The sequence below is a fragment of the Prionailurus bengalensis genome, chromosome C1, assembly GCF_016509475.1.
Source record: "Prionailurus bengalensis isolate Pbe53 chromosome C1, Fcat_Pben_1.1_paternal_pri, whole genome shotgun sequence".
NCBI lineage: Eukaryota > Metazoa > Chordata > Mammalia > Carnivora > Felidae > Prionailurus > Prionailurus bengalensis.
This window is the reverse complement of record NC_057345.1, coordinates 95,393,538-95,421,006: the sequence shown is the minus strand read 5'-3', so window position 1 is coordinate 95,421,006 and position 27,469 is coordinate 95,393,538. Positions and strand designations below refer to the sequence as shown.

The 27,469-nt window shown below is 44.1% G+C and overlaps 2 protein-coding genes across 3 annotated transcripts; one reads left to right on the top strand and one right to left on the bottom strand.

Moving 5' to 3' along the window:
• Window positions 1-161: 161 nt before the first annotated feature.
• LOC122479635 (pepsin B) lies at window positions 162-9,270 on the top strand. The gene is made up of 9 exons (XM_043573416.1): window positions 162-217; window positions 782-938; window positions 2,526-2,643; window positions 3,176-3,294; window positions 3,970-4,169; window positions 5,731-5,853; window positions 7,618-7,765; window positions 8,661-8,759; window positions 8,963-9,270. The coding sequence occupies exons 1-9, from the start codon at window positions 162-164 to the stop codon at window positions 9,113-9,115; spliced, it is 1,173 nt and encodes a 390-aa protein (XP_043429351.1). The 3' UTR covers window positions 9,116-9,270.
• A 3,949-nt stretch (window positions 9,271-13,219) lies between these two features.
• PIFO (primary cilia formation) lies at window positions 13,220-26,313 on the bottom strand. Of its 2 annotated transcripts, none has more exons than XM_043575834.1 (6): window positions 26,157-26,313; window positions 18,188-18,330; window positions 17,483-17,581; window positions 16,586-16,716; window positions 15,033-15,150; window positions 13,220-13,451 (listed from the first exon to the last, which is right to left on the bottom strand). In XM_043575834.1, exons 1-6 carry the CDS (start codon window positions 26,239-26,241, stop codon window positions 13,383-13,385), a joined length of 645 nt encoding a protein of 214 aa, XP_043431769.1. In that variant the 5' UTR covers window positions 26,242-26,313; the 3' UTR covers window positions 13,220-13,382. The 2 variants fall into 2 exon arrangements, with proteins under 2 accessions (XP_043431769.1, XP_043431770.1); XM_043575835.1 differs by lacking the exon at window positions 26,157-26,313 and adding an exon at window positions 18,560-18,672.
• Window positions 26,314-27,469: the final 1,156 nt, after the last annotated feature.

The following is a 27,469-nucleotide window of genomic DNA, read 5'->3' as shown; positions in this document are numbered from 1 at the left end:
GGGCCACAAGCTGGTGTAAAGGTTAAGAAGCCTACGTGCCTAGAGGTGAAAAGTGCAGGGAGATGGAGGTATAAAAGAGAGATCCAATCTCTCTCTGTGTGTCCCAACCCTTGGGTCTGCCACTGTGTTCTACGTGTCTCTGGGCCATTGAGATCAGCACAATGAAGATCCTGGTCTTGGTGTTGGTTTGTCTACACCTCTCGGAGGGTGTGGAAAGGTGTGTATGGGGATTCAGCTTTATCGTAAATTCCAGCCCTGAGGGAGAATCACAAGCTAGGGTAGAGCAAAGGCCTTCCCCTATAGATCTCATGGAAAGGCAGTCAGATTGTGTCATGATACATGTACCCAAAAACCACAGGGAGTGAAGACTTACAATGGATGGATGGGTGGATGGATGGGTGGACAGATGGGGTGTGTGTGTGTGTGTGTGTGTGTGTGTGTGTGTTGTGAGATTAAAGGTGGGTTGGTGTTTTGTTGGCTAAGAAAAAGGGATACAGGATATATGTCCCTAGTTTACAGGAGGGACTTTGGATAAATGGAAATTTATTCTGTGTAAGCCATATGTAAGCAGAAAACCCCAAATACATATTGCAGTGCATTTTCATGCTGGAAATGCTGGAGTGACTGCAGTGGTCAGAACTCACTAAAATCCAGGAGGATTTCTTATAAGAGGCTCTTCTTGGGTAGAGTATAAGAAGGTTTGAAAACCCACATCAGATCAATGAAGGCATTGCTTTCATGGGGAAGGTGAAGGTCACTCCTTTTGCCCTATTCTCTGCAGAATCATTCTGAAGAAAGGCAAGTCCATCCGCCAGGTGATGGAAGAGCAGGGTGTACTACAGACTTTCCTGAAGAACCACCCAAAGGTTGATCCAGCTGCCAAGTATCTTTTCAATAATGATGCTGTTGCTTATGAGCCCTTCACCAACTACCTGGATGTAAGTGAGGGTCGAGGTGGTGTCCATAACTCTTGGCTGATAACTATTCTCAGATACTCATTTAGACCTCTCATTAGCTCTGATTTTGGACTTTTTACTAAACCCAAGTCTCTCCTTCCTCAGGAGAGTATCCGGAAAAGTTATGAGTTGGTACCATTTAACACTATCATATTCCCTCTCCTTCCTTCTTTCCTGTCGTTACTGGCTCACTCGCTAAAGCTCCATTTACATGGTTAGGAGATTCCGAATGACCATGTTCCAGTCAATTGAGCAATCGAAAGGAAGTCCTAGTGATGAGCTATAGGGGAAAGAGGGAAAGCACAGGCAAAGCGGCCAGGCAAAATCTCCAGTAGCTCCAGATGCTATGTAGCTCCCCATTTGGGAACATACACTGGTGCTCAGAGCAAATATTTGCATGTTCTTGAGACTGCAGTGTCTGCTCAGGGCATCTCAACACACTGGTGTCCCATGGACTGTTTTTAGTGAGATGTTACATGAGTGTCAGATCTAGGAATCTCCTATTTCAAATTCCACTTTCTATAGATGGTGGATAAAGAGGTAGGTCAGTGACATGACTGGCCAAAATTCACTGAGAACTCAAATTGTGTCTCAGTGAAGTTCTCTTGATTTCCATGCTACCCTCATTTTTGATTTTCTGGCACCTTGGCTACTATGTGACCAGAGGGAGAAGAATGGTGGGGAAATACTTGACACTGGAAGAGAAAAAGGGACATCGGTGTGTGTGTGTGTGTGTGTGTGTGTGTGTGTGTGTGAGAGAGAGAGAGAGAGAGAGAGAGAGAGAGAGAGAGAGAGATGTGGGGAAGATGGGTTGTGGGAGACGTAGGAGACAGCATCAAAGGAAAAGACTTCAAAAGGGAATGGCTGGAGAAGGTGCAAGATCTTAGGACATGTTTACACAGCTGAATGTGGCTGCAGCTCCTAAGGAATGACTAGAGACATTAACATTGTCCAGGGCTGGATCCTCCTTCACACCTGACCCTTCCTAGTGTTATAGAAACCAATTAACTCGAAATTCAACCTTGAAAAGCGAAACCATTAGATTCATTAACACACTTGCTTAGCTGACTTTATGCACGTAGCCTTTAGCAATTATCCTAATAAAAAGAAGCTTCATTCTGGAGTCGGGGCCTCATTCCGACTCGAGTATGAGGACCTTCACTTAACTGTGCTTTGTTTACGGACTCATCTTTTGCAACTCCGGCCATACTCCCTGCAACAGTGGATGAACACTGGGAAAGGAGAAAGTGATTGCTTCTCCAGCTTTGCATGTTCGGGCATAAAATGGTAAATCCATGGAGGTATCACCTGATACAAAGTAGAAAACAGTTTGGAAGAAGAAATTGTCTTGCCAGACTCAGCTAGTCAAAGGTTTGCAATTAGGGACAAAAGTGGGGAATATTGAGAGAATCTGACTCCAGATGGAAAGAAGAACCTGTTGGAGGAGAAGCTACTTACTCCCCCAAGGAAATTATTTGGGAAAAATGTGGCTTCTAGTGAGCCAACTTCTTCCCTATTCTTAGGACAAGATTTGGCTGCTTAATACGGGTGATAAACTGTTCTTTGCAGAATTACTACTTTGGAGAGATCAGCATTGGGACACCACCACAAAATTTCCTGATCCTTTTTGACACGGGTTCATCCAACCTGTGGGTGCCCTCCATCTACTGCCAGAGCCAGGCCTGTTGTGAGTATACCACCATCACCACCCACCTACGGATAGGAGCAGAGGGCGACGCAGAGTCAGGATTAAGCACAAGCCCACCATCCAAGTCTAGATGGTGCACCAAGTCTAGTCTTTGTGCATATCCATGATCTCAGCCTCCTTAAATTCAGAACATCTGGAAATCTTGCTCTTGGTCTGTATTTCACAAGTGCTGCATCTCTAGAAAGCGAAAGAAGTAGACCAGGGCTTCCATTCCTTTCTCTATTGATCCCTTTCCTCAGCTCTCTCCTGTGGGCCCCAATTCCTGGCACTTTTGAGTTGACCCATGCTTCAGGAAATGGTAGGTTGGAAGGAATTGGGGCAACATCTGTTTCCCAAGGGGGCAGACTTTTCTGGGGCTATTGATTGCTTTCAGCCCAGAGTCTGAGGCTGAAGCCCAATCCCAGGCTTGGTCTGATGGTCCCAGGCCGTGTATTTTGGAGAGCCACGAATGCTGTATATGTATTTTGGAGAGCCACGAATGCTGCTAATATTTAATTCTGTTTTTCCACAGCCAATCACAATAAGTTCAACCCCAGAACGTCTTCCACCTTCAGAAATAGTGAGCAAACCTATACACTGGCCTATGGTTTTGGAAGCCTGACTGTGCTCCTGGGATATGACACTGTGACTGTAAGTGCTGTTCTTATCCTCCTGTGGGTCTGTCATTTGGCTCCCCTATTCTAGAGCCTTAAGCTGTCAGCGATATCCATGATTACTAATTAGGTACAAATTCCCAGAAGCTGATTCTTGGAAAGAACACCACTGACCATATAATTAAACCTCTCTCCCAAGACCGGGATAGCCCTACAGCAGTCCTGACTGCTGCAGGCTCTTTACATTGTGCCTCCCCATGACTTTGCTCCCTGGTCTTAACTGTCCTCTTCAACCACCTGGAGCACATCTGCTTCCTCCTCCACATGACTTCACTCTGGATATTTGAAGACCTTCCTTTCACTATTTTCTTTTCTTTACATCAAGCACCCATGGGTCCTATGTCATTCTTGCACGTGGACGGTTCAATATAAAACCAGCCACTGTCCTTACACTGTCCTTGGAAATGAAAACTGCCACCCCAGAAAACAATGGCCTCTACTTCCCCAACACCCACATTCTTTCCAAGACACACATGGTTGGGTCATGTTGTCATCCCTTCATTTTCCGTGCCCCACCCTAGGATTGAGCTAAGCGTGAAAGAAGCCAACGTCTTCTCCCTAAAAAAGGGTCTAGGTTCCATTCCCTGGACACCTAAGTCTATGTAGGATTTGTCCACCTGAATTGTGAATCTTTTCTTTCTGCTTGTCCCAGGTCCAGAACATCGTCATCCACAACCAGGTGTTTGGCATGAGTGAGAATGAGCCCAACTACCCCTTCTACTATTCATACTTTGATGGTATCCTGGGAATGGCCTACCCCAACCTGGCGGTGCAGAATGGCCCCACCGTCCTTCAGAGCATGATGCAGCAGGGCCAGCTCACCAGACCCATCTTCAGCTTCTACTTCTCTCGGTGAGCACACTTGCCCTGGGTGGGTAGGTGCAAATGAGTTGCTGTAGGGGCTTTCAACAAGTCAACATCACACAGAGCCCAGGTTTTAAAGTTTCCTGACAAGTATAACTTGCTATATGCAATCAATGCATTTCTGAACATTTATTATTTCATTTTGCAGGGGATTTTATTTAAATACACTAGAAGAATATTTTTTAAAGGTTATTTATTAATTTGAGAGAGAGAGAAAGAGAGATGAGAAAGGGAGGGACAGAGAGAGAGGGAGAGAATCCCAAGCAGACTCCACACTGTCAGCACAGAGCCCGATGCAAGGCTCAAACTTGTAAACTTGAGATCATGATTTGAGCTGAAACCAAGAGTTGGATGCTTCACTGACTGAGCCACTCAGGTGCCCCTAAATGCACTAGAAGAATTTTTAATTCAGGCCATAAGTCATAAGATGACTCTTTTTTTAAAAAATCAACTGGGGGAGCCTGGGTGGCTCAGTTGGTTAAGCATCTGACTTCAGGTCATGATCTCACACTCCATGAGTTCGAGCCCCACGTTGGGCTCTGTGCTGACAGCTCAGAGCCTGGAGCCTGCTTCGGATTCTGTGTCTCCCTCTCTGCCCCTCCCCTGCTCATGCTCTGTCTCTCTCTGTCTCAAAAATAAATAAAAACATTAAAAAAAAATGAACTGTAGTCCCTCACCTTTTGATTAAAAAATTTGAAGTTGTTGTATTAGATTTGTAACAACAGTAGAGCCATAGAACTAGCCTGATGATCATTTGGTAATAGAGAGAACAACAATGAAATGATAATTACAATACACATCTGACTTTCCAAAGTGTTCTCATAGCTATTCTTATTTCAAAAATTCTATTGACTTCTTTTTGCCAGAAGGAAATGCAGGCTCAAAGGTAGTCACTATTGAGCAAGGTCACTCACTGACTCACTGGTAGGTGTGAGGCCATGACTCAAATGCAAATATGTTGGTCACAAATCCAAGACCTATCCTACTCTACTGGTCTTGAGCTTTCATGGTGAACTTTATTTACTAATTTTTTCCCCAAACAATGATCCTCAGGGCACCTGAGTCCAAATGTTCAATGACTGGCAGGCCCAGGTTAGGGAACAGAAGAGGCCTGAATCCTCTTAACACCGTCTAGTTACCAACCTGAGCACGACAGGAGCATCCCCATCACTGCCCACTTGAGATCTCTGTCTGTCAGGCCCCTCCAGGTACTCTCTGAGGGGTTTCTTCTTGTTCTCACTTTGTCCTCAGGAGGGTGTCCCTGGGAGGCTTTTAGAGTTTGCTTTCACAGGCCTGGTTTCCAATCCCATCGCCTCTTTTATGGGCATAGTCTGTGTTTCCGTTCTCTGGTACTCTGGGTGTTCCTCCGAGGAGGCTCCTCTCCCTTATGCCTTAAGCCTGGCGGAGCCTGAAGAGCAGGTCAGAGGATGGTACCCCTCTTCCTCTGGTTCCACTGTGTCTGAAGGAGAAAGGGACAGTGAGAGGGGAGGGAGGGGCTGCCTGGCCATGTGTGTTGTGGGAACTCACGCTCTTCTCCTTTTCTCCCTAGCCAACCAACCTATGAGTATGGTGGAGAACTCATCCTGGGAGGTGTGGACACCCAATTTTATTCTGGTGAGATCGTCTGGACTCCTGTCACCCGGGAACTGTACTGGCAGATTGCCATCGATGAGTAAGTACAGAGGAAATTTCCTATGGATTATGGACACCCCTAGAGTGTCCCTCCAGTGTGACTCTATTTCCTGTTCTTGTCATGGCATAAACCTCTTAAAGAGAATCAGCAAACCCTCAGGCTGATTATTCCTGGAGCTCAGTAGACTTTGGCATCTAGCTCTCGACTGAACTTTTTGACTTGGTCACTGAGCCTTGTCATGTCAGCAGGTTGGTCATTCCTAGGTCTCTGTGAATCTACATCTTTGTTCCTGGGAGCTTCATTATCCCAATTAGCATAGCCTTTACCACTTTCTTCATCAGGAAATGTAATAGCTGTCATGGGTGTTTTCTATGTTCCCAATGTGCTAATATTTATTTAATATATTATTGCATGTAATCTCCACTACAACACTATAAGGTGGTCAGCAGTATATTTCTTTGCATAAAGAAATCAAGGCTCAGAGGTTAAGTGACTTATCCAAAGTCACACATTTCACACATTTCAAAATTTGAGCCCAAGCATATTTGATCCCCTTACCCACGATCATGAATCAGTTACTTCTACACCCCAAGCCTTCAGGAAATGTCCATCACTGCCAGATAAAGATACATGTCTTTGGCCAGTAGTCGAGACCATCCGACAGCTGAGCCCTACCTATCAGAACAGCCTTCCCACCACTTCCGGATGTGCAGCACGGACCTGACCATGTCCTTGCACCTCGCCATGACTTTCTTGCTTCTTTTCTTTTGACTATAACACCTGAAGTGGTCCTCGTGTCCTTGCACATCCTTCTGAGCCCAGATGAGTTCCTACCTCCCTTGAAAAGGCCTCTCAGGGGCCCAGTCTCTCTTTCAGTCCCATAGTCTTACCAGCTTTCGTCCTAATATGTATCTCCTCATCTCTGGGTAAGTCACAGTGCAACTGGCCAGTGCAAGGGTAGAGAGACAGGTGAGCAGTTGGATGTCTGACAACTAGTTTCATGTGCCTGGAATAAAGGGATCTTTTCACTTGGACCAATTTCACTCACACTTTAAGTATTTCTTCTCAGAAAAATCCTCATCTGACTAAATGCCTCCCACATCCAGACTAGATCAAGCACTCACCAGGGCTGCAATCAAACTCCATCTGTGTGTTTCTGTTAATTCTGTTGTGTCTGTCTTGTTCACCATTATGTCCAAGTGCCTTAGTTCACCAAAAACACGCAAAATATACATGGACTGAAGAGGAAGCGTAGATAGCAGAAAAAGCTGGATGAGGAAACAGGGACCGAATCACATAGAACCACGTTATGGAGATTACCAGCTACTGCCTTATGGTGTTAGCTGTGGCTTAATGTATGGTGTTGTCACATGTCCATTAGAACGTGTTCTTTAAAAACACTGAATATAATTGACTCACCTTTATATCACCATAATTCTTATACGAACGCTTTGTATATAGTAGGTGCCCAATGTGTATTTTTGAAGTGATTCCCAGCTCTAGCTCTTTGGCACTATGTGCCGGGCTGCATATAGGTAGATTAAAGAAGACAAGACACGCTCCCTGCCTCCCCAGAGCTTTCAGTCAGAGCTGGAGTAGTTAGTTACCAGAGCAAGACTGAGGATGTTACTCTGATAATCACAAAGACACAAAAATCACATTACGTGGATTGCAGTTCCGAGGTATGTCCTGAGTTTTGGGGAGAGGCATATCTTCGGAGGAGCAGGGTTGGCAGGTTAGGGTAAAAAGGCACTTCTTTGTGTCAGAAATGCTCGACTCTCTTTGTACTGGTGTTCCCCTCAGGTTTCTCATCGGTAACCAGGCCACCGGCTTCTGCTCCCAGGGATGCCAGGGCATTGTGGATACGGGGACCTTCCCACTGACTATTCCCCAGCAGTACTTGGACTCCTTTGTGAAGGCAACAGGAGCCCAGCAAGATCAGAATGGCGATGTGAGTAACCAGAAGCCAAGATTCCTCTGCACATCTAGGCAGCCTCAGCACAGGAGCCTAAGTGCAATGAGTTCATGAGAGATAGGAGGAGGGATTTGTGGGGAGCTGAGCCCCTGGCAGGACAGAACAGGTGGGGACACAGCATGGCCTTCCAGGCATGAACCCTCAAAGCAAGGAGGGGTGAGGGGAGGGAGTAACACCAACCAGACTGTGAGTATGGGCTGAATGGTTGTCAGGAGGGACGGCTGTTCCATTGCAGCCCTAGGGGCACATTTCACCTTGGTGTGGCCAGTGTCATTTGACGTGTGCCAATAGAGGCAGGCATGTCACATTTCCCCATTCCACCGAGATTTCTTTTTACCTAGAAATACTCCTTTGGCTTTTATCTGAGCAGCCTCCCGTCCCCACCCCCTGCTGCCCTTGTACACACTTCTGCAGTTTGCTCCTCCAGCATGCAAGAGTCTTGTTTAGTCAGACCAAATCTTGGCTCCTCAGGGTGTGTGTGTGTGTGTGTGTGTGTGTGTGTGATGAGTACGTGGACAGGTGCACACAGCAGGGATATGAATTGTGTGAGAGCGTGCTTTTACAGGCTGGGCCTGTGTTTCTTCTCTGTAAGTTGCACTTTCTGAAGGTAGAAATCAGTTCTGGAATGAGTCTAACTCCTTACGGCCATACCAACACAACCCAAATCTGAGAGCTGAGATGTGTTCAGGGAGACCCAGGAAAGCAGAGCACCTGGTCAGTGTTGTGCCTGGGAATCGGGCCTTGCCTTCCATGCTCTCAGACTTTGCTGGAAGGTCAGGAAGGAAGTCTCACAGGGAAAGGGGGACTAGGGCCCTTTGTCTGGGCCCCCTGCCTCCTGGCACACTACAGCTCTGCCTCTCCTCTCTCTCAGTTTGTGGTCAACTGCAACTCCATACAGAGCATGCCCACCATCACCTTCGTCATCAGCGGGTCTCCTTTACCTCTGCCTCCCTCTACCTATGTCCTCAACGTACGTATGCACTCTGGGCTCCACGGACATGGGATTGGATGGGTCCAAACAGGTGTTTGGTATTCTGGGGAGTCACCAGCGGCAGGGCTGAGGGTGAACAAGAAGCCAGAGACCCCGCAGGTGTCATGGAATATAGGATGGGAACTTCCAGTGGGGAAAAGCCTTTATATGCAACTATATTGTCATGTCCTTTGTCTCTTCAGAACAATGGCTACTGCACGCTTGGCATTGAAGTCACTTACCTGCCCTCCCCCAATGGGCAGCCCCTGTGGATTCTGGGAGACGTCTTCCTCAGGGAATATTACACTGTCTACGACATGGCCGTCAACAGGGTGGGCTTTGCCCTCTCTGCCTAGACTAGTAAGAGGAAGCTGTCTCCACCCTCCCTGCAGGACTCTGGGGATTGCCCTTCTCTCTCAGCCGACAGCAGCATTTCAGGCTAGTCTGACCCTTTTGTGCAATAATAGAGTCTTACTTGCAGCAAATAATAAATTAATAATCTCCAAATGTCTTTGCTGTTCCTTCCAAATGTCTTGTGTTCTGCTTAGTTTATTCTAAATTGAAAGTTAGCACCAGCTCCTTGGGAAATCAGTGAATTGACTAATGGGCAAGAACAGGGGAGCAGAGAGCTCAGAGTGAGGATCCACAGCACAGACGTTAAGGGCGCAGTAGAACCTACATGGGGAACTGTGGCGGAGGCGAACTGCACTCCCAGCACTCTCCCTTCCAACACATTCTCCTCTCCATTCTTGAATGTTAGAGAAGAAAAAGAAACCTTAGTGAGCATTTCAAACTAATGCTGTATCAAATCTGATCGGACAACACAGTAGGTTTTGTTGTTGTTTTTGTTTGTAGGTTAGCAACACAGCTTTAATGTATGTTGACATTATCTGATTTTTTCACAGACCCCCTATCACTACTGGTGCTCTCAGGCTGCTCACATACGCACTTTACCTGCCTGGGCCTGACTGCTTTTGAGTTTAGAAACCCCATCTCATTTTACAGTGGAAGAAAGTGAGGTGTGGACAGGTAGTCATACAGCTAGTGTTAAAATCAGATCCAGATTCAAGGTATTAAATACTTTTATTGTGCTGCCACGTGATGAAGTCTGCTATGTGCAAGCCATGGACGCATGCAATTATAAATGAGGCGTGGCGTTGGCTCCCTAGGGATTTTCTATCAAGTAGAGCCTCTGGCTCCAGAGCGGTTTTCTGATGGCAGTAAGACCAGTAGCTGAACTTGCCCTCCACGGTAGGTTATGAGCAATCATCTGCAGTGGGTTCTTCGACCGCAGTAATGCTGCCTTTGGGGAGCTAAGAACTGGTGTGGCTCTGGGACTCAAAATTGTTTCCGGAAATGTAATTAGAAAGATGTATCTGGGAAGAAAGACGCAAAGAATTCTCAGTCCAGATGTGCATGGGTGGTGGTGGTGGACAGAGGTGTGCCTTTCTCCACAGCATCGCATCATTCCCCTCTACCAACAGACGATGTTATCTTATGGAGCCTAATGTCGCACTTTGGACATTGCTTTTTCTTTCTTGTGTTTCTCTTATGGGAGATACAGACTTTTTTGGCAATTCACAGAAACTTCCCGCAGCTTGAGGTCTATTCCACATTGTCTATCATCGTAGGATGGGGACAAGATTAATATGTGTGTTTCCCACCTGCCAGTATATCATGCTGTCCCCATCACACTAATAAAAATCTTGCCTGTCTGATTCTTGTATCTTATGTGATAGAGACTGGGGGACTGGGGAGAGAAAAAAAGAGAGTGCAGGAGAGACGGAGAGGGAGAGAGCGAGAGCGAGAGAGAGCCCAGTGGGTCAAATAAGGCAAAAGAAATGAGGTGTAATGGACATTTTAAGAAAGGGGGGGGGGGAGGTAAGGGGGAAGAGAGAAGGGATAGACACTATGGATGGGGGAGGTGACAATAGAGACTTGGAATTTGGAATTTCTTGGTGGAGATGTTTCACAACAACATCTGTGGAGTGGAACGTAGGATAAAGATTTTGAGAAATGTTGCCTGTGCTTACAAATTAGAGGCTTTTTAATGTTCTTCAAGAGTAGAAAGATTGGAATTCCCCTGTAATTGTTTTTGGCAGTTATAATGTGCTTTTTTAAATGTGAATTCATGCAGAAAGTGGCCACATGGGACCCCAGCCTATATTTGGGTTATAATTGTAAAACAGGCTCTGGAGTTTTCCTTCCATTTGACTGTTTCTCATGGCATCATCACTGGTGAAGTATCATTAATTTATTCATAATAATTAATCAAAATCTCAATTTGTGTAAGCAAAATCTTCCTGATCCCAGACATCTTTCTGTTTGTCCCCTGCCTACCAGCCCCCACTCCACATGGAGGTAATTACTCCCCCTTCCTTCCTCCCACAGCACTTTGTCCCGCTGACAGTGCACTATAGAGTGCACTGTATTTTATCCATTGCACATCTGCCTCCCCAACTCGATTATGATCTGGAGGAAACAGAATGATTATTTTTTTCTTTAAACCCCCAGATCTGACATGTGTTGCAAATGCCTGCTACGCAACCAGATTCGTGACAATACAAGTGAGATCAAGGCTGTTACAGTGAATGGTGCCTGAGAGTGGCAGGAAAAGGGAAGGGATCACAAAGGAAACCGTGTTAGATTTCTCCTTGAGGTATGAGTAGGAACTGACTGGGTAGAGAGTGTGAAGAAAGGCATCTCATGCAGAGACTGGCATAGGGCAGCATGGAGGCTGGAGACAGTTTGAGGAGTCGTAGAGCAGCAGGAAATGTGAACTGGCTGGACACAGGTACCCAGAGAGGATAGCAGGAAGTGAGGCTGCTGAGGCGGGCTGTGATCAGACGGGCAGGGCCTTGCTAAAAGTCTGGACCTGATTCTCTAGTCAAGGGGACCCATACTGGGCTTTAGTGGAGAGACCTAGGATCCGATATTTGAGGAACAGGGCTCTGCTGGCAGGGGTCCTCTGCTGCTCTGCAGCCCGCAGCTGGGGCTACCCAGGTGCCAGCATCTGTACAGACTCAACCCTAGATGCATCATCTTCGTTCCTGGGAGAGCTTCTGCTCTAGAACTCTGGCCATTTTCCTAGGCTCATAATCACAGCTGAAACATCTAAACAGATATGAAAGACCTCTTTCTATCTGACTCACCAAACCAGAATTAGAGCCAACCTACAGTAGTGAGCTCTTGGCTACCCCCCCCTTCTTAGCTCCACTCTGACTCTGCTCTTACTATGAAAATGTCACCAGAAATGCCAGAACTGCTCTCTAAGCCATCCTAACGGGAGGTTTTGATCGAGGCCTCCTTCTGTGTGCCAGCACATCAAAGCCATGTTCGGAAGAATATTATCTTTTTGAGAAGATTTCATGAGTAATGATTTCACTGAACTTGGCCACAGCAGGTGGGGGCTCTGGCAACAAAATAGGCTGCGTGGGGCCCTTGGGAATGGACAAATGTAGACCCGGAAGCAGGCCTTAGGTTGGATTTCTGGTACTCTGCCTGTACAGCTACTCCAGTTTCACAGAGATAAGGAGGCCCCTGCAGGCTCAGACCTTATGTAGACAGTGGGGGTCCCGAGGCCTTTGTGCTGGACTGCAGCAGAGATGGGGCAGCGCTGCTTTGAGCTGTTAAGTCACAAAGACCCTAGCCCTTTCCCTTCTTCTTTGTAACCGGGGGTCCTCTCCAGCAAAGAGCAGGGAGCAGAGATCCAGCCCCCAGCTTCGACACGCCAAGGTTCGGTTTGGATATTACCATGCCATTTCTCCCTTGGCCTGACTTTTCAGGTTGTTGTTTTCTCTCTCTCTTATACATGCTCTAATCCCAGAATGTAAAGATTGAGGTCCTCTGTGGGTTGAGAGAAAGAGCATTCCAGAGGCCTAGAGGGGGTGTTCCAGCAGGTCAAGCATTCCCTGAATGCATCTACACCAGGGCACTGCTTCTGTAGCTTCCAGACCAGTAGAGGAGGTTATTTTGACTCCTGCTATGTCCCCAGGCCTTGCCACTCTTTCAGATACATGGTAAGAACTCAATTTATATGATGATTGACAAATGAAATAGATGATGTAAGGGGAAGTGGCAAATTTTTGATTCAGTGAGTTTAATGTCAGTCTGGGAAAGCAACAAATCCGGACCTGTCTAATCCATGCCAGGAACTCAGAAATTTGGGACAGATTGTAAAATAGAAATGTTTTACCCTGCCTGTATGTTTCCTCTGTATGTAGCATGGCCAAGTACAAACCCAAGGAAGCCATCCAATCCTTGATGTGTAGAGGCCAACAGCCCTTCTTCCCAATGCTAGTGGTAGAATACATAAGACTGGAACCTGGGAACGAGAGCGTGAGGACAGGGACCCACGAGTAGGTCGGTAAAGTGGAGCCACCCCACTGAACACTCGGCAGGAACCCCCAGGCCCGTCTACGTACGTACGCACACGACAAACCAGCACATGGAGACAGAGCTCTGCAGCGGTCTTTCTCCTCTCACACGGTAGTTATGAGCCCTCTCCCTCCCCGGGCCCCATGCTGGCAGAGGAGAGAGCACAGCAGTGCAGGGGGAAGAGCGACCCTGTCCTCAGTCCTGGATCTGTGGTCAGGAGGACCGCGTGAACGCAGTCACAGCTCCTCAGTTGTAAAACAGGCTTAGGTAGGCCACGCGGTTCCGGTGCTTTCTGAAGTCCTTGTCAGTGGACAGCTGCAAGGAAGGAGTATTGTCTGGGTCAATATTCTAGTGAGAGCCCTCCACCTCTGGTCTTCCTGGCTCGTCGCTGCCGGTGTGGCCCGGCTGAAGCCCACCCCAGAGGAGCCTCGTCTCAGGGATGCTGTCAATGTTTGCATGCACAGCTACTCTCTGTCACCTTCCTCTGCTGCTGTCATGCTAGGAATTGTTTTCTACTTGACAAATCTCTGAGAAGAGCTGGTCAACTTCTCAAACACAAAGATTATGTGTTTGATTCCTCCATGTTACTCATAGGTCTAGCTGCCATGATGTGGATGCATTAGGCATTTAATACGTAGTTGTAGAATTAATCCAAGGTTCCTCTTTAAAAAACCCGGCACCCCCAGAATTATGATAACTCACATGGATTGAAAGTTTATTATTATTATGTTATAGGTACTGTGTTAGATGCTTCTCTACCTTATCTCTATCTTTACAACCTTATCAGATGGATTCTATTGTTATATCCATTTTATTTATTTTTTATTTTTTAGTTGCTTTATACCCATTGTAAAGAAAGGAAAATGGAGGCTTAGAAAAATTGCCCGAGATGACACAGTCAGTAAATATGGGAGCTAGTACTTGAACCTAAGCAGTCTGTCCCCTGAATTCATGTTCTTACCAGAATGGTCTACAGTCCCTGGGTGATCTAATACTCAAATGGTGTGATAGAAAGAGCACTGGCTTAGTAGTTACGAGATCTAGATATAAGATGTCAATCTGGGCTAGGAATTTACCCAAGGGATACAGGAGTGCTGATGCACAGGGACACTTGTACCCCAATGTTTATAGCAGCACTTTCAACAAGAGCCAAATTATGGAAAGAGCCTAAATGCCCATTAACTGATGAATGGATAAAGAAATTGAGGTTTATATACACGACGGAATACTACTTGGCAATGAGAAAGAATGAAACATGGCCTTTTGTAGCAACATGGATGGAACTGGAGAGTGTGATGCTAAGTGAAATAAGTCTCACAGAGAAAGACAGATACCATATGGTTTCACTCTTATGTGGATCCTGAGAAACTTAACAGAAGACCATGGGGGAGGGGAAGGAAAAAAAAAAAAAACAACAGTTACAGAGGGCGGGAGCCAAACCATAAGAGACTCTTAAAAACTGAGAATAAACTGAGGGTTGATGGGGGGTGGGAGGGAGGGGAAAGTGGGTGATGGGCATTAAGGAGGGCACCTGTTGGGATGAGCACTGGGTGTTGTATGGAAATCAGTTTGACAATAAATTTCATATTTAAAAAAAAAAAGATGTCAATCTGGACACATCACTTAATCCATCAGAGCCTGTTTTTCCTCCTCTATCATCTAGGGATCGTTCTGTTCCTACACCAGAAGAGCACTTGAGGATTAAGGAAGAAAATGTGCCTTTTGTTCGGTCATACACACCTTTAAAAATCTAATGAAACTGTGTAACTCTCAAAAATATAATATGTGCATCTACTGTCCCAGGAGTAAGGACTTCCTGTAGCTCATTCAAACACTTCTGTATAAGAACCCCTGATACATAAGGAAGAGGGTTCCACAAAAGTCCAGTCCGATTACCTCAGTTCTTAGGGTTCTTTTCTGTAGGCATGGAACCTGAGCCCAGTCTGGAGATCCAAATTTCATTGGCCAGGTGATTTTTTTGGGGGGCTTCATCTCTGGGTTGTATGTGCCAGGTCTAGAAATAAAAATACAAAGCATCACATGTGATGACTTAGTGACTGTATACAAACTCCATCAGTACCACAGCCATCCCTGAACTTGGCCTAACTCCTTGAGAAAAGGAAATAGCCCAATTAGCTTTTTTTAATGTGGGGCAAGTGTGGGGTTTGCTTGCCTATTAATGTATTTCTGGTGAATGTTATGATATCTAGTCTTGCCATCCAGTTGGGATTAACATTGACTCTAGTTTAAAAAATATTTCTGCAACTCAGTATCCTTGGTGGAGAGACCAAAAGATCCCAGGAGCGGTGGGTGAGAAAAAGAGATCTACCACAGTCATGAATAAGTACTGCTCATGATTTGAAACTGGTGGTAAAAGTGTAATGGTAATCCAATCAGCAATCTCAGGATGAGAAGGCTGTTAAATTTTGATAGACATGGCATTATTTTATAATTGCTTTTGTTCATAACGCTTTGTTTTTGGTGTAGACTCTTCACTGCGTTGGAAACAGCACTTAGGATGGACATGGGGGTCAAGAGTCAACATTTTCACTTCCTTCATGCAACCTTGAGAAAGTTACACCCACTCTCTGATCCTTGAATTTCTCATGAATCAGGCAAAGACCTTGACCCTCTGCCCCATAGTTGCACACATGCTGAATGGCTTCCTGAAGCACTTGGTCTATAAAGGCCACGTGCTCAGCCCTGGCCTTCCTCCTCCATTCAGTTACTCCTTGCTTAGCACACCCTCGCCACACCAGCCTCTGTCTTCATTCCACCCACGGGTTCCTCCCCAGCTTACAGCCTTCCCATTTGCTGTTCCTGCTGCCTGGGAAGCCCTGGGCCCTGGGCCCAGATCTTCACAGCCCTGGCACCATCTTGTCACTCAGACTTCAGATCACGTGTCTGTTCCCCTAAAGACCTTTCTGGACATCCTTGCCAAAGCGGTGCCATCCATCTAATCACCCGGTTACTGTCTTCATAGCACATCGCCAGCTCACCACACTGCCTGGTGTGCCCGTGACAGTCCTAGCTTGTGGCTACTGTTTTGGTGTAATTAATAAGTTCACTCTCAGAAGTGTCACTGTCTGACTACTCAATTGTATGGTAACTGTCCTAATTACCATTGATTTTTTTCACGTTTATTTACTTCTCATCTGTCTGGACTCTAGAGTGTAGGGTCCAAGGAATGAGGAGCCTTGCGTGATGGGTTTAACTAAGCAAAACCTCGGGAGCCCTTAAAAGTGCCTGGCACGTTTATAAACATTGACTGAATGAACCACTGTGAATTAGAATTCTACAATGCCAGAGATCTGGAAGGTAAGGGGTTGGCTCTTTAAAGATGGACGGGTGGTTTCTCATTGAGCTGGTGTGGTTTGGATGGAGCCTCTCCATTGTACGTCCTTTCCTATTGCTGTTTGTTGAAGCACTCCAGGAAAGAGGAGACATACCCAGGATAATAAGTGTCCTTTGAGTCTGTCCTAAATCGAGGCAAGAAGGTATTAAATGGAGCAAAATTTTGTTTGTGTTTTTGCTCCCGAGGATGTGCAGTCTGGTACATGCCAGGGTAAAGCATCGTGTCCTGTTTTTCAGAGAAAGATAAACGTGTTAGAGGGTGATATATATATATATATATATATATATATGTACACACACACACACACATACAAAGCCTCTAATTAAAGAAAACAGACAGATCCTCTTTCTGTTCATGTATCACTATGGTTTCACTACTGTAGCTACAGATTTAAACCTACAGTAGGGAGAAACCCAAGATGAGGGTGGGGTTCAGCTACCTAAAGACACATATGCTGGGGCTGTAGAAAGACACCTATAGGCGGAAAAGGACCAAGGTGACTTCTTGCACCTGCTGTGTCTGTCATCCCACCCAGAGATTTCTTAGATCCAGTATCCCTCTCCTTGAGCTCAAGTGTCAGAAAAATGTTCAACAACAGATTAGGATCCTATACTGGAGACATTTAGACTTGAAATCCAATCACACAAAAGGGTTAAAAGGTAGGAATTTGGTTTTTTTCTTACAAGATGATAGGATGCATATAAACAAAGCTTCTGTAACATCATCTGTGTCAGCCCTGAAGCCCTGTCTTGGTACTAGTTCTTTCTAGAATCATTTTCCACTCTCCCAGGGCTCTGACACACATTTGAGATACTAACATCTGAGTTTTTCAGATATATTTCTTAACAGCCTTGGTCTAAATATTTTTCTTGAATTGCAGGGGATATTTTTGGGGTAACACCCTGTTCTCTCTGGGATGCAAATACATGCAGCAAATACATACAGCAACATGGGTCACGCTAAAATCAAAGCACATTCAGCCATTTCTAACCTTGTTGATTGACTTAAACCTCACAGCTGTCCTGGCGCCAAAAGTATATCCTTTTCTACTGGTTGGGATCCTAGAGAGGTTGTATGCCAATCCATACATCTTCAGGTTGTGTATTAAAAAAGGAAAGAAAGAAAACACATAATGAATATTATAGTCATCAAAACAGAGTGAACTCAAAATGTTCTTATCTGAATCTTCTCTGCAAAAGTTGCTGTTTCTTTTTTACTCCTGTGAGTGAGGACTATAGAAACAATTATATAAAGTAAGGCAGATACATCTGCAAGGAAACGTGGCTGGCTACGTAGAGTAAATGACTTGTGCATTCCAGTGAATCCAGTCCTGTGGGCCCCACAGAGCTGAATTTGCCCTAATCCCACCCTTGGTCAGATTACATTATTTCATGACCTAGCAGCACAGCAAGGTACCAAGGTTGGACTAATGGGAGGCATTGGTTCAGAGGCGTTTGGAGGTGGAAATGGAGTGAGTACTACATAAAAGACTATTTATAGAGAGGCCTGTGGTTGGTGGGTGTTGATAGTGGAGACAAGGGTCCTTTAATTGCGACACTGGATCTGACAGCTGGCCTTAGAGGGCGAGGGCACCTTCCTATGCGGCCACCTCAAAGATCACGTGTTTTTCTTCCATGCAACCTGGGTGTCCTCGAATAGGGAGCTGAGACCCACGCAAGGGAAGGTGAATACTCACATCTTCTGCTATGTAACATCCAGGCCCTCTGTGGGGCTCTCCTCGAAGAGGGATAAACTTGTTCCCCAACAAGTTTGGGGGGTAGTATTGAGGAAAGAGCTTCCTCTGTTGACATGTTCCAAAGGAGTAGTTATCCGGCGAATCTGAAGATCAAGAAAGAGGAGAAACTCCACATGAGGAAGGCCCCTGGGTCTAAGTGAGCGCTTAGGAAGCGCGTGGGGTGTGTGGAGGCCAACACCAGGACTGGGCCGGATAGAGAACAAAAATCAGACCGAACCCCGTGGAGGGGAAGAACTGCATCCTCTCGCCCGCCAGCCTCCCCACTCTTCCCTCCTGCCCTCTATCCTTGACTCCCTTATCAGCCCCGCGCACCCGCTTTGCTGAAGCACATCGTGTGCGCAGCCAGGCTGGCATTTATGTACAGCGTTGCTAAGAGAACGCAGGGGCGCCGCGAATGCAAGGGGAGCGGCTCCGCGCGCGCCTGCGCTGCTGGGCGGGAGCCGCGTGCGCCTGCGCAGCTGCGCGGGACCCTCCCCCTGCCCCGCCTTCCCGCGCACCCCTGGGTCCCAGAGCAGTGTGAACTCTGCGTTGGGCGCAGGTGCAGGGAAGGGTTGTAGGACTCGCGGCTGCAGGGGCTGTGCAGGTGTGGGATTGAGCGGAAGGGCTTTGGAAGTTGGGCCACCCGGCGGGGATGTGCTGCTGAAGAGGGCTCCCAGGGCCAGGCCTACGGCAGGGGAATGGAGGACTAAATGGAGTGTAGCCTAGACAGTTCCCTATTAGGCCCCTTTTAGACCCAGTTTTCCCCGCAGGTTGCCCCCTTCTACCTCTAAGTGGGGCACGCACGAGGCTTTAACACGGTTGGCAGCCTTGTGTGGAGCAGTGGGACTGCAGAGGAATCACAGAAGTGTCTGATGGTTTTAAAATCTTGAGCAGTCACTTCAGTGTTTTAAGTACCCGGTTCCTCATGTCCAAATTGGGAATAAAAACTCTTCCTTACAGGGTTGTTGGCAGGATTGGGAAAACAGGATGAAAGCAATCAGGTCCTGGTACTTGGTAGGTGACAATTGCAAGAGGTTATGAAGATAGTTTCCAGCCCCCTCATGAGCGCTCCCATCCTAACCCAAGAAGAAACGTCAGAGTGCTTGTTGCCTTTACCTTTGTCCTGAATGTTTACACTAACCTGTTTTGAGTTTTGGATAGCTTTAGGAGTTATCACATGTGGTTGGTTCGTGCTACCCTTTGGCCTCTAAAGATGACCCTGTAAGCCACACGTATCCCAGGCTAGAATTGTCTGCAGGGATGATTTTATACATCTAATGCAGGGTTGTTTTTGGAAACTTGGGGAAGCATTTTGCTTGTTAAAAACTACTGTGGGGATGCTCCTGGTCACCGGGCCAGGGAGGCTGGCCACCTCTGCAGTGCATTGCCCAGTCACAAAGTAAATTGTCACATGTCCTACATAATATTCAGATATCTTGCCAGACTTTACAGAAAATCTGTAATTGGTTGTGCCTGACTTATATATAACAGCACTAAGAAAATTTTTTACAAGTAATAGTGCAGAAAGCCCAATAATAGAGAAGAAGGTTGTGTGAGAAACAAAGCTTATAAATGGAACAACGATATGGTCTCAAAATTATTGTATAATTTACTCTAAGCGTTCTGTCTACTCGAAATATAATTGCAGTAACACTGATGATAAATGTAAAAATATTGGTATTGATTTGATCATTTTCACTTTCATTAATATTTCAAGTAATCTTAATATTTTTTTAAATTTTTTCTTATGTTTATTTATTTTTGAGATAGAGACAGAGTGTGAGCGGGAGGAGCAGAGAGAGAGGGAGACACAGAATCCAAAGCAGGCTCCAGGCTCTGAGCTCTCAGCATAGATCTCAACATGGGGCTGGAACTCACCGACTGTGAGATCATGACCTGAGCCAAAGTTGGACACTCAACCGACTCAGCCACCCAGGCGCCCCATCAGGTAATATTAATATTTTTAGGTACTCACAGTATTCTTGAAATTAGTGTTTACGTTATTAGTGATATGAAACATGTCTTGCAAAGTACTTGGATATTTTGGCACCTAGTTTTCTCATTGGTGGACTAGTTTGCTTCAGACTAATACTCCAGCTAAGAACAGGTAGAAAAGCTGGACTAAATAAAAAAGATATATTTGGAGACATCCAAGATACACCAAGGAAGGAAGAATATAAAGGGCCAAGACTGCAAAGAGAGGGGGAAGTCCAAAGTGGTGAGCCACAGTTAGTACTGATGTTCCCTTTCAACATGGGCTAATCAAAGAGTGGCCGAGAAGCACAGGGTTTGAGCGGAAATTTGGACATGTGTGTCTCTGAAAGCTGGGGACCAAAAATTAGGTTGGCCATGGAGGATGGGAGACTGGAAAACACCCTGGGCTTTTAGTTGGGACCCTATACAGATAAACTACGGGAATAAGGGTAAATAAGAAATAGACAAGCTCTCAAAAAATCCTGAAATCCAGCTTCATATCTATATAGTCTCCATACTGCTTTAAGGTGATCTGCTTGTACCCTTACTGCATACCAGAAAATAAATAAATAAATAAATAAATAAATAAATAAATAAGTAAATAATCTCTGAATAGAAATCATCCAAATCTTCAACTAATTTCTTATGATTTTTTTCATGCAAAATGTTTGGCATTCAACATAAAACAGCCACTCATACAAAAAAAAAAAAAAGAGTAGAAATAAACCCAAAGGAAATCCAGAGATTGGAGTTTTCAAACATGGACTTTAAAGTAACTGTACTTGACTGAGATTTTAGAGTAAGCCTCCAGACTGCAGGGTACACATAGGAAGAAAGAGAAACCAAGGTAAGAGGCTAAAAGAAAAAGTTGATCAGACACTAAAAACAAAGTCAATAAAGATCTCTTTCTCAAGAAAGAGAAATTTTCCCCATCAATCTTCCTGTTTATGTTACTAATATAACACACAACTGGGTCCACCAGTTTGCATCCTGATTGATGCAAATTTATCAACTTTTCATTATTGCCAATCCAAACACAGTACAATCAAAGATGACTGTCTAAGGTCACCTGGGTGGCTTAGTTGGTTCAGCATTCGGTTATCGATTTTAGTTCAGGTCATGATCCCAGGACATGGGATCAAGCCCCACATTGGTCTCCACGCTGAGCATGGAACCTGCTTGAGATTCTTCTTCTCCCTCTCTCTCTCTAGCTCCCTCACTCTCCCCTCTTCCCTGCTCACTCTCTCTCTATAAATAAATAAATAAATAAATAAATAAATAAATAAATATTACTGTCGATGTGCTACATATATCTCCTGCATAAGCAACGGTGTGATGGTAAAATTGAGAAGTGAAGGTAGAACTTCAGGTAGTTCTGAGGATTATCAAGGATTTGATGTTTGAATGATGATGAAGTGCAAAGGAACCTATGCAGGTGATTATTTAGTACTGAAGAATATTTAGGCAAAGTTTTATATTGTGGCCACTTTTAGAAAATTTTTTTTAATGTTTATTTATTTTTGAGACAGAGAGCGACAGAGCATGAATGGGGGAGGGTCAGAGAGAGGGAGACACAGAATCTGAAATAGGCTCCAGGCTCTGAGCTGTCAGCACAGAGCCTGATGCGGGACTTGAACTCATGGACCGTGAGATCATGACCTGAGCTGAAGTCGGCTGCTTAACTGACTGAGCCACCCAGGCACCCCATATTGTGGCCACTTTTGATGAAGACTTTTAAGAATTCAGCAGTTCCCATCATATACATGTCTAACCATAGTTACAACATCAAGAGGATGCCTAATATTTATGCAGATTGTTCTAGTTTTATGAGACAGTTTATCTACTTTCCTCATTTGGCTATGTATGAGGCCATTATAAGAATTATTATTCTGGGAAACCACCCGCTCTGCTGCAGTGGTCTAATTGAATGGGATAAATACATTTGATTTTTGGTATAATGTTTTAAGTAGATTTTTGTCTCATTTAAAAATATGTTGCATTAAGTAATAAATCAGTTCAGCAAAGGGGCTGAAGCTGATAATTATATTCAAGAAAATTAAATGATAAATTGGAGAATTTTATTTTTTTAATGTTTATTTCTTTATTTTGAGACAGAAGAGAGAGCAAGTGGGGGAAGGGAAGAGAGAGGGGGAGAGAGAATCCTGAGCAGGCAGAGCTGGCTGCAGGGCTCGATCTCACGAATCGCGAGATCATGACCTGAGCCGATATCAAGAGTTGGACTCTTAACCGACTAAACCACCCAGGCGCCCCAGAGAATTTTAGAAGCAATAAAAAGGAAGCAGATAAAAATTGTAGAAATAACAAGTGCCATCTCTGAAAGCAAGAATTCAATGCATGAGTTTAAAAGCAGATTATAAAAGCTGAAAGAACAAAAGAAATAGGAAAATGAATCAGAAGAACATATTCAGACTGGAAGCTTGGTGATGCAAAAGGACAGAAAATACAGGGAAAAAAGTATTAAAGATGAGAAACAATGTAAAGTTTCACTTCCATGCAGATTTTTTACAGTATAGTACTGTAAATGTATTTTTTCTTCCTTATGATTTTCTTAATAATGTTGTATATTCTCTAGCTTACTTTATTGTAAGAATACATTGTATAATACATATAACATATAAAATACATGTTAATCAGCTCTTTATATTATTTGTAGGGCTTCTAGTCAACAGTAAGCTGTCGGTTACATTTTTGGGCAATCAAAAGTTATATGTGAATGTTCAGCTGCGCAGGGAGTGATCACTCTTAATCTCATGTTTTCAAAGGTCAGCTGGATGTATATGTATATATATATACGTATATATATATGGAGAGAAAAAGAGAGCGTGCATGTGATAGAGAGAACATTTAACAATTGAAGAACTGGGGTGAAGAGGTAAGAGAATTCTTTGTACTGTCTTTGCAACTTTAGGTTTGAAACTGTTTCAACATAATACTTAATTACAAAAAAAGATACCATTAGAAAAATGAGAAATGAAGCCAAGATATGGAGGAAGATATAAGCACAAAAACATCGAGACCTGCAATGTCCATCCAATGCAGTAGTCACTACCCGTATTAACTATCAGCACTTGGAATGTGGCTAATTTAAATCCAGATGTGTGTAAGTGTAAAATAACACCTCAGGTTTTAAAGACTTCAAGTGAAAAACAGAGTACAAAATATCTCAATAAATGTTTTATTGGTTGCATATTGAAAGGATAGTATTTTGGATCTATTAGATTAAATAAAACATAGGAAAATAAACTTTACATGTTTCTTTTTACTCTTTTTTTACTGTGGCATTCAAAATGTAAAATTAAACACATTGCTCACATTATATTGCCATTGGATAGTGTTGATCTATGATAGATTAAGATCAGATTACCAATCAACGTGAAATTACAGATCATAAGGAGAAACAACTTAATAAAAAATTACAGATCAATAAGAAAAAACTTAATAAAAAAATAGGTAAAATACTTGAATGGGAAGCTCAGAAAGAAAGAATATCCAAATAATCAGTAAACATATAACAAGTGCTCAACTTCAGCAGTCATAAAGGAATTACAAATTTAAACCACAATGCACAACCCACAAGATGGCTAAAATTATAAAGACAGGTAACACTTGGTGCTGCTAGGATGTGAAACAACTGGAAATCTTGAATAAGCTTTTAGTGTGAAAGGAAATTGATACAATCACCTTGGAAAACTCTTTGGCAGTATTTACCAAAGCTGAAATAGACATCTCCACGACCTAAAAACTCCTGCTCCTTGGTGTTTACTCAGCCAGAATGCATACAACTGTGTACCAAAAGACAAGTAGAAGAACATTAAAAGCAACATGATCCGTAATAGTCCCAACTGGAATAACCAAATGTCCATTAATGGTAGAATGGAAAATTCAGTTGTGCAATGCTCATGGGGAGGAATACTATATGGCAACGAAAAGGAACAACACCCTGCACATTCACAATGGTGAATGAAATAATTTAGACACGAACATTTACATACTGTATGAGTACACTTACATAAATTCAAAAATAGGCAAAACTAATTTATGTGTTAGAAGTTAGAATGGGCTGGGGCGCCTGGGTGGCGCAGTCGGTTAAGCGTCCGACTTCAGCCAGGTCACGATCTCGCGGTCCGTGAGTTCGAGCCCCGCGTCGGGCTCTGGGCTGATGGCTCAGAGCCTGGAGCCTGTTTCCGATTCTGTGTCTCCCTCTCTCTCTGCCCCTCCCCCGTTCATGCTCTGTCTCTCTCTGTCTCAAAAAAAATAAAAAAAAAAAAAATAAAATAAAAAAAAATAAAAAAAAAATAGAATGGGGGTACCTTTTAAAGGAGGGTGGAAGGAAAAACAGGGTATGAAGAGGGCTTTTGAGGTGATAATGGTGTTCCATTTCTTTTTTATTATTTGTTTATATAATGCTTATTTAATTTTGAGAGAGAGAGAGAGAGAGAGAGAGAGAGAGAGAGAGAGAGAGACAGAGCTTTATCAGGGGATGGGAAGAGAGAGGAAGACACAGAATCCAAAGCAGGCTCCAGGATCTGAGCTGTAAGCACAGAGCCTGACGCGGGGCTTGAACCCACGAACTGGGAGATCATGACCTAAGCTGAAGTCAGCCGCTTAACCGACTGAGCCACCCGGGCGCCCCAGAGGTGTTCCATTTCTGACCTGAGTACTGTTTATACTGAGGAGTTCACCCTACATATCTCACTAATGCCCAATACAATTTGGGCTTTTTTGGTATGCATGATAGAACGATAAAATAGTATATTTTTAAAAATCTGGCAATCCCAGAGGAAGCACATTAACATTACTTACTTCTTTTAAAAAATAACATAGGCATACCCCTTTTCCTTTTTTTACTTCAATAATTTAATTTGTCAAGTATTATTCCTATATTAACTAAAGCTATTCTTATTATTATCAGGAACCAGGAAGTCTAGAGTGTTATCACTTTTCCTAACAAGTTTTTGTTCTGGCATCCACTTACAAATCTGCTTTATTTGTTTTCCTAAACTGCTCGTATGAATGGCATTTAGCCTTCTTTCTTAATTCTAGACTTATTCATTATTTATTATGTGGTGCAAGAGTCTGACTACTTCATTGTCTTGTAAAGTAGTTATATCTGGGCATTTATATATTGAAATGCACATTATTTTATTAGAAATTATTTTTTGCCCTTACAATTATGGCATCATGTTATTTCTGAAATTGTCTGTGGTAGGCTGTGTTATTCATGAATTTAATTTTAGGATAATAAAGGGGGTATTACAAAATAATTTGTTACTCAAAGCAGGACTTGGATCCGAATAGAATTGAGATCCCCTGATCCAGTGAATAGGGATTCTGCTGGAGTATGGGTGTGTCTCCAGAAGGTAGAAGAGAAGAAAATAGACTTTCTAAATCCACTTTCCAGACTTTCTTAAGCACCAGTCTTTCGTGGCTGGTAGTAGAGGAATGAACATAGGCTGAGACTCTCAGAACTGGTTTCTGATAGGTACTGGTATGCCATTTACTGGCTACATGACTTTTAGAAGTTACTTAGCCTTGGTTCATCTGTAAAATGGCGCTAATCATTTCTTGCCTCTTTAGGCTGCCATGAGAACTTGAGAGATAACACGGGACACATCTTCCACAGCAAATGACTGACTTATAATTGGCATTTAACAGATGTTAATGCACTTCCAATCTACCACCTCCCTGCCCAGGGCTACAGCTAACTCCAGGAGTACCTTTGTGCAAATTAAAAAAAATTAAAATGTTGCCTTTTCATCTGAGTGGGTGCCATCTTTTATCAAGGCTCAGGACTCGATGAGAGGACCACTGCCACAGCCCTGCCTGGATCAGGGCTCTTATATCATCCCATGCATATCCCAGCTCCTTCCAGTTAGATTCCCATATGGAAGGAATGAGTTTTCATACATGTACTAGAGTTTAGGAACATGATTACCATAAGCAAATTTCCAAAGAAATGGCTGGGTGATCCATGATGTGATTTGGTTGTCTTTTATGTTCCCAAATGGATCAGATGGCATAGACTTTGAGTATCTCCAAGAATATCTGGGCCAGATGTCCCCATCGGAGGGACTTTCAGCCAGCCTGTCCCTTTCATTTACCAGCTCCATGAGTCACCACTGACACAAATAGACTTTAACCAAGAAGATGAAGGGTGTGACTAAGACTGGCTGCTAGGCAGCAGCCCCACCCTTGAAGCCCTCCAGAAGTCATTGTGACATTGCTTTCTAAAGGGCAACATTCTGGTGAGAAGGCTACATAAACATAAAGACCACAGTTCGAAAGTCAGCTCTGCTAGGGACACCTGGGTGGCTCAGTCAGTTAAGCGTCTAACTTTGGCTTAGGTCATGATATCACAGTTGGTGGGTTCAAGCCCTGCATCAGGCTCTGTGGGTTCTGTGTCTCCCTCTTTCTCTGCCTCTCCCCTGCTCATGCTCTGTCTCTCTCTCTTTCAAGAATAAATAAACATTTAAAAAATCAGTTATGCTAATTATTAATTGCATAATTTAGGGCAAGTTTTTCTCACAAGATCTCGATTTTGTCACCTATAATGTGAGGACAATGTTCACCACACAGGAGATAACCCATACGAAGTACCTAGTCTCATGCTTGGAACACTCACCTTGATAGTTCCTGTCTCCCTTCCTGCCCTCATGGATTTGGTTATTCAACAAATACTTATTAAACTCTTGTAATATATGCCAGGCACTGCTCTAGGCAATGGGAACATAGTAGTGTACTGAAATCCTTGTCCTCCTAGAGGTTAATTCTAGCGGAGAAGGCAGACAATAAAAATGGTAAACATATAAAATGTAAGATATTGCAGGTACCAAGAAAAAGCAAAAGAAGCACAGAAAGGGAAAAGAAAAAAGGAGGTTTCAATTTTAGGTTGTGCAGCCAGGAATGGCCTCACTGAGAAGCTGGTTTCAAGGAAGGGCCTGAAGAAAGGGTGGTCCAAAGGCAAATGGAGATCTGGGGAAAGTGCTGTAGCTTGTGCAAAGGCCCTGAAGCAGTAACATACCTGGACTATTTGAGACACAGAAAAGAGGCTGAAATAGTTCCAGGGGCAGGAGTGAGATGAGTCCAAGGAGGTGACATAAGAACCATCGTGACTCTAGAGCTGGACTGAGCCTGTCCTCTTCTTGCAAGTAGTAGGTATGCAGTAAACATTCATTTGAATTACTAATTGATATGTAAATGTAGCAGGAAAAAATGGGGGTGGGGGCAGGGGACCATTTTTTTTGGCTG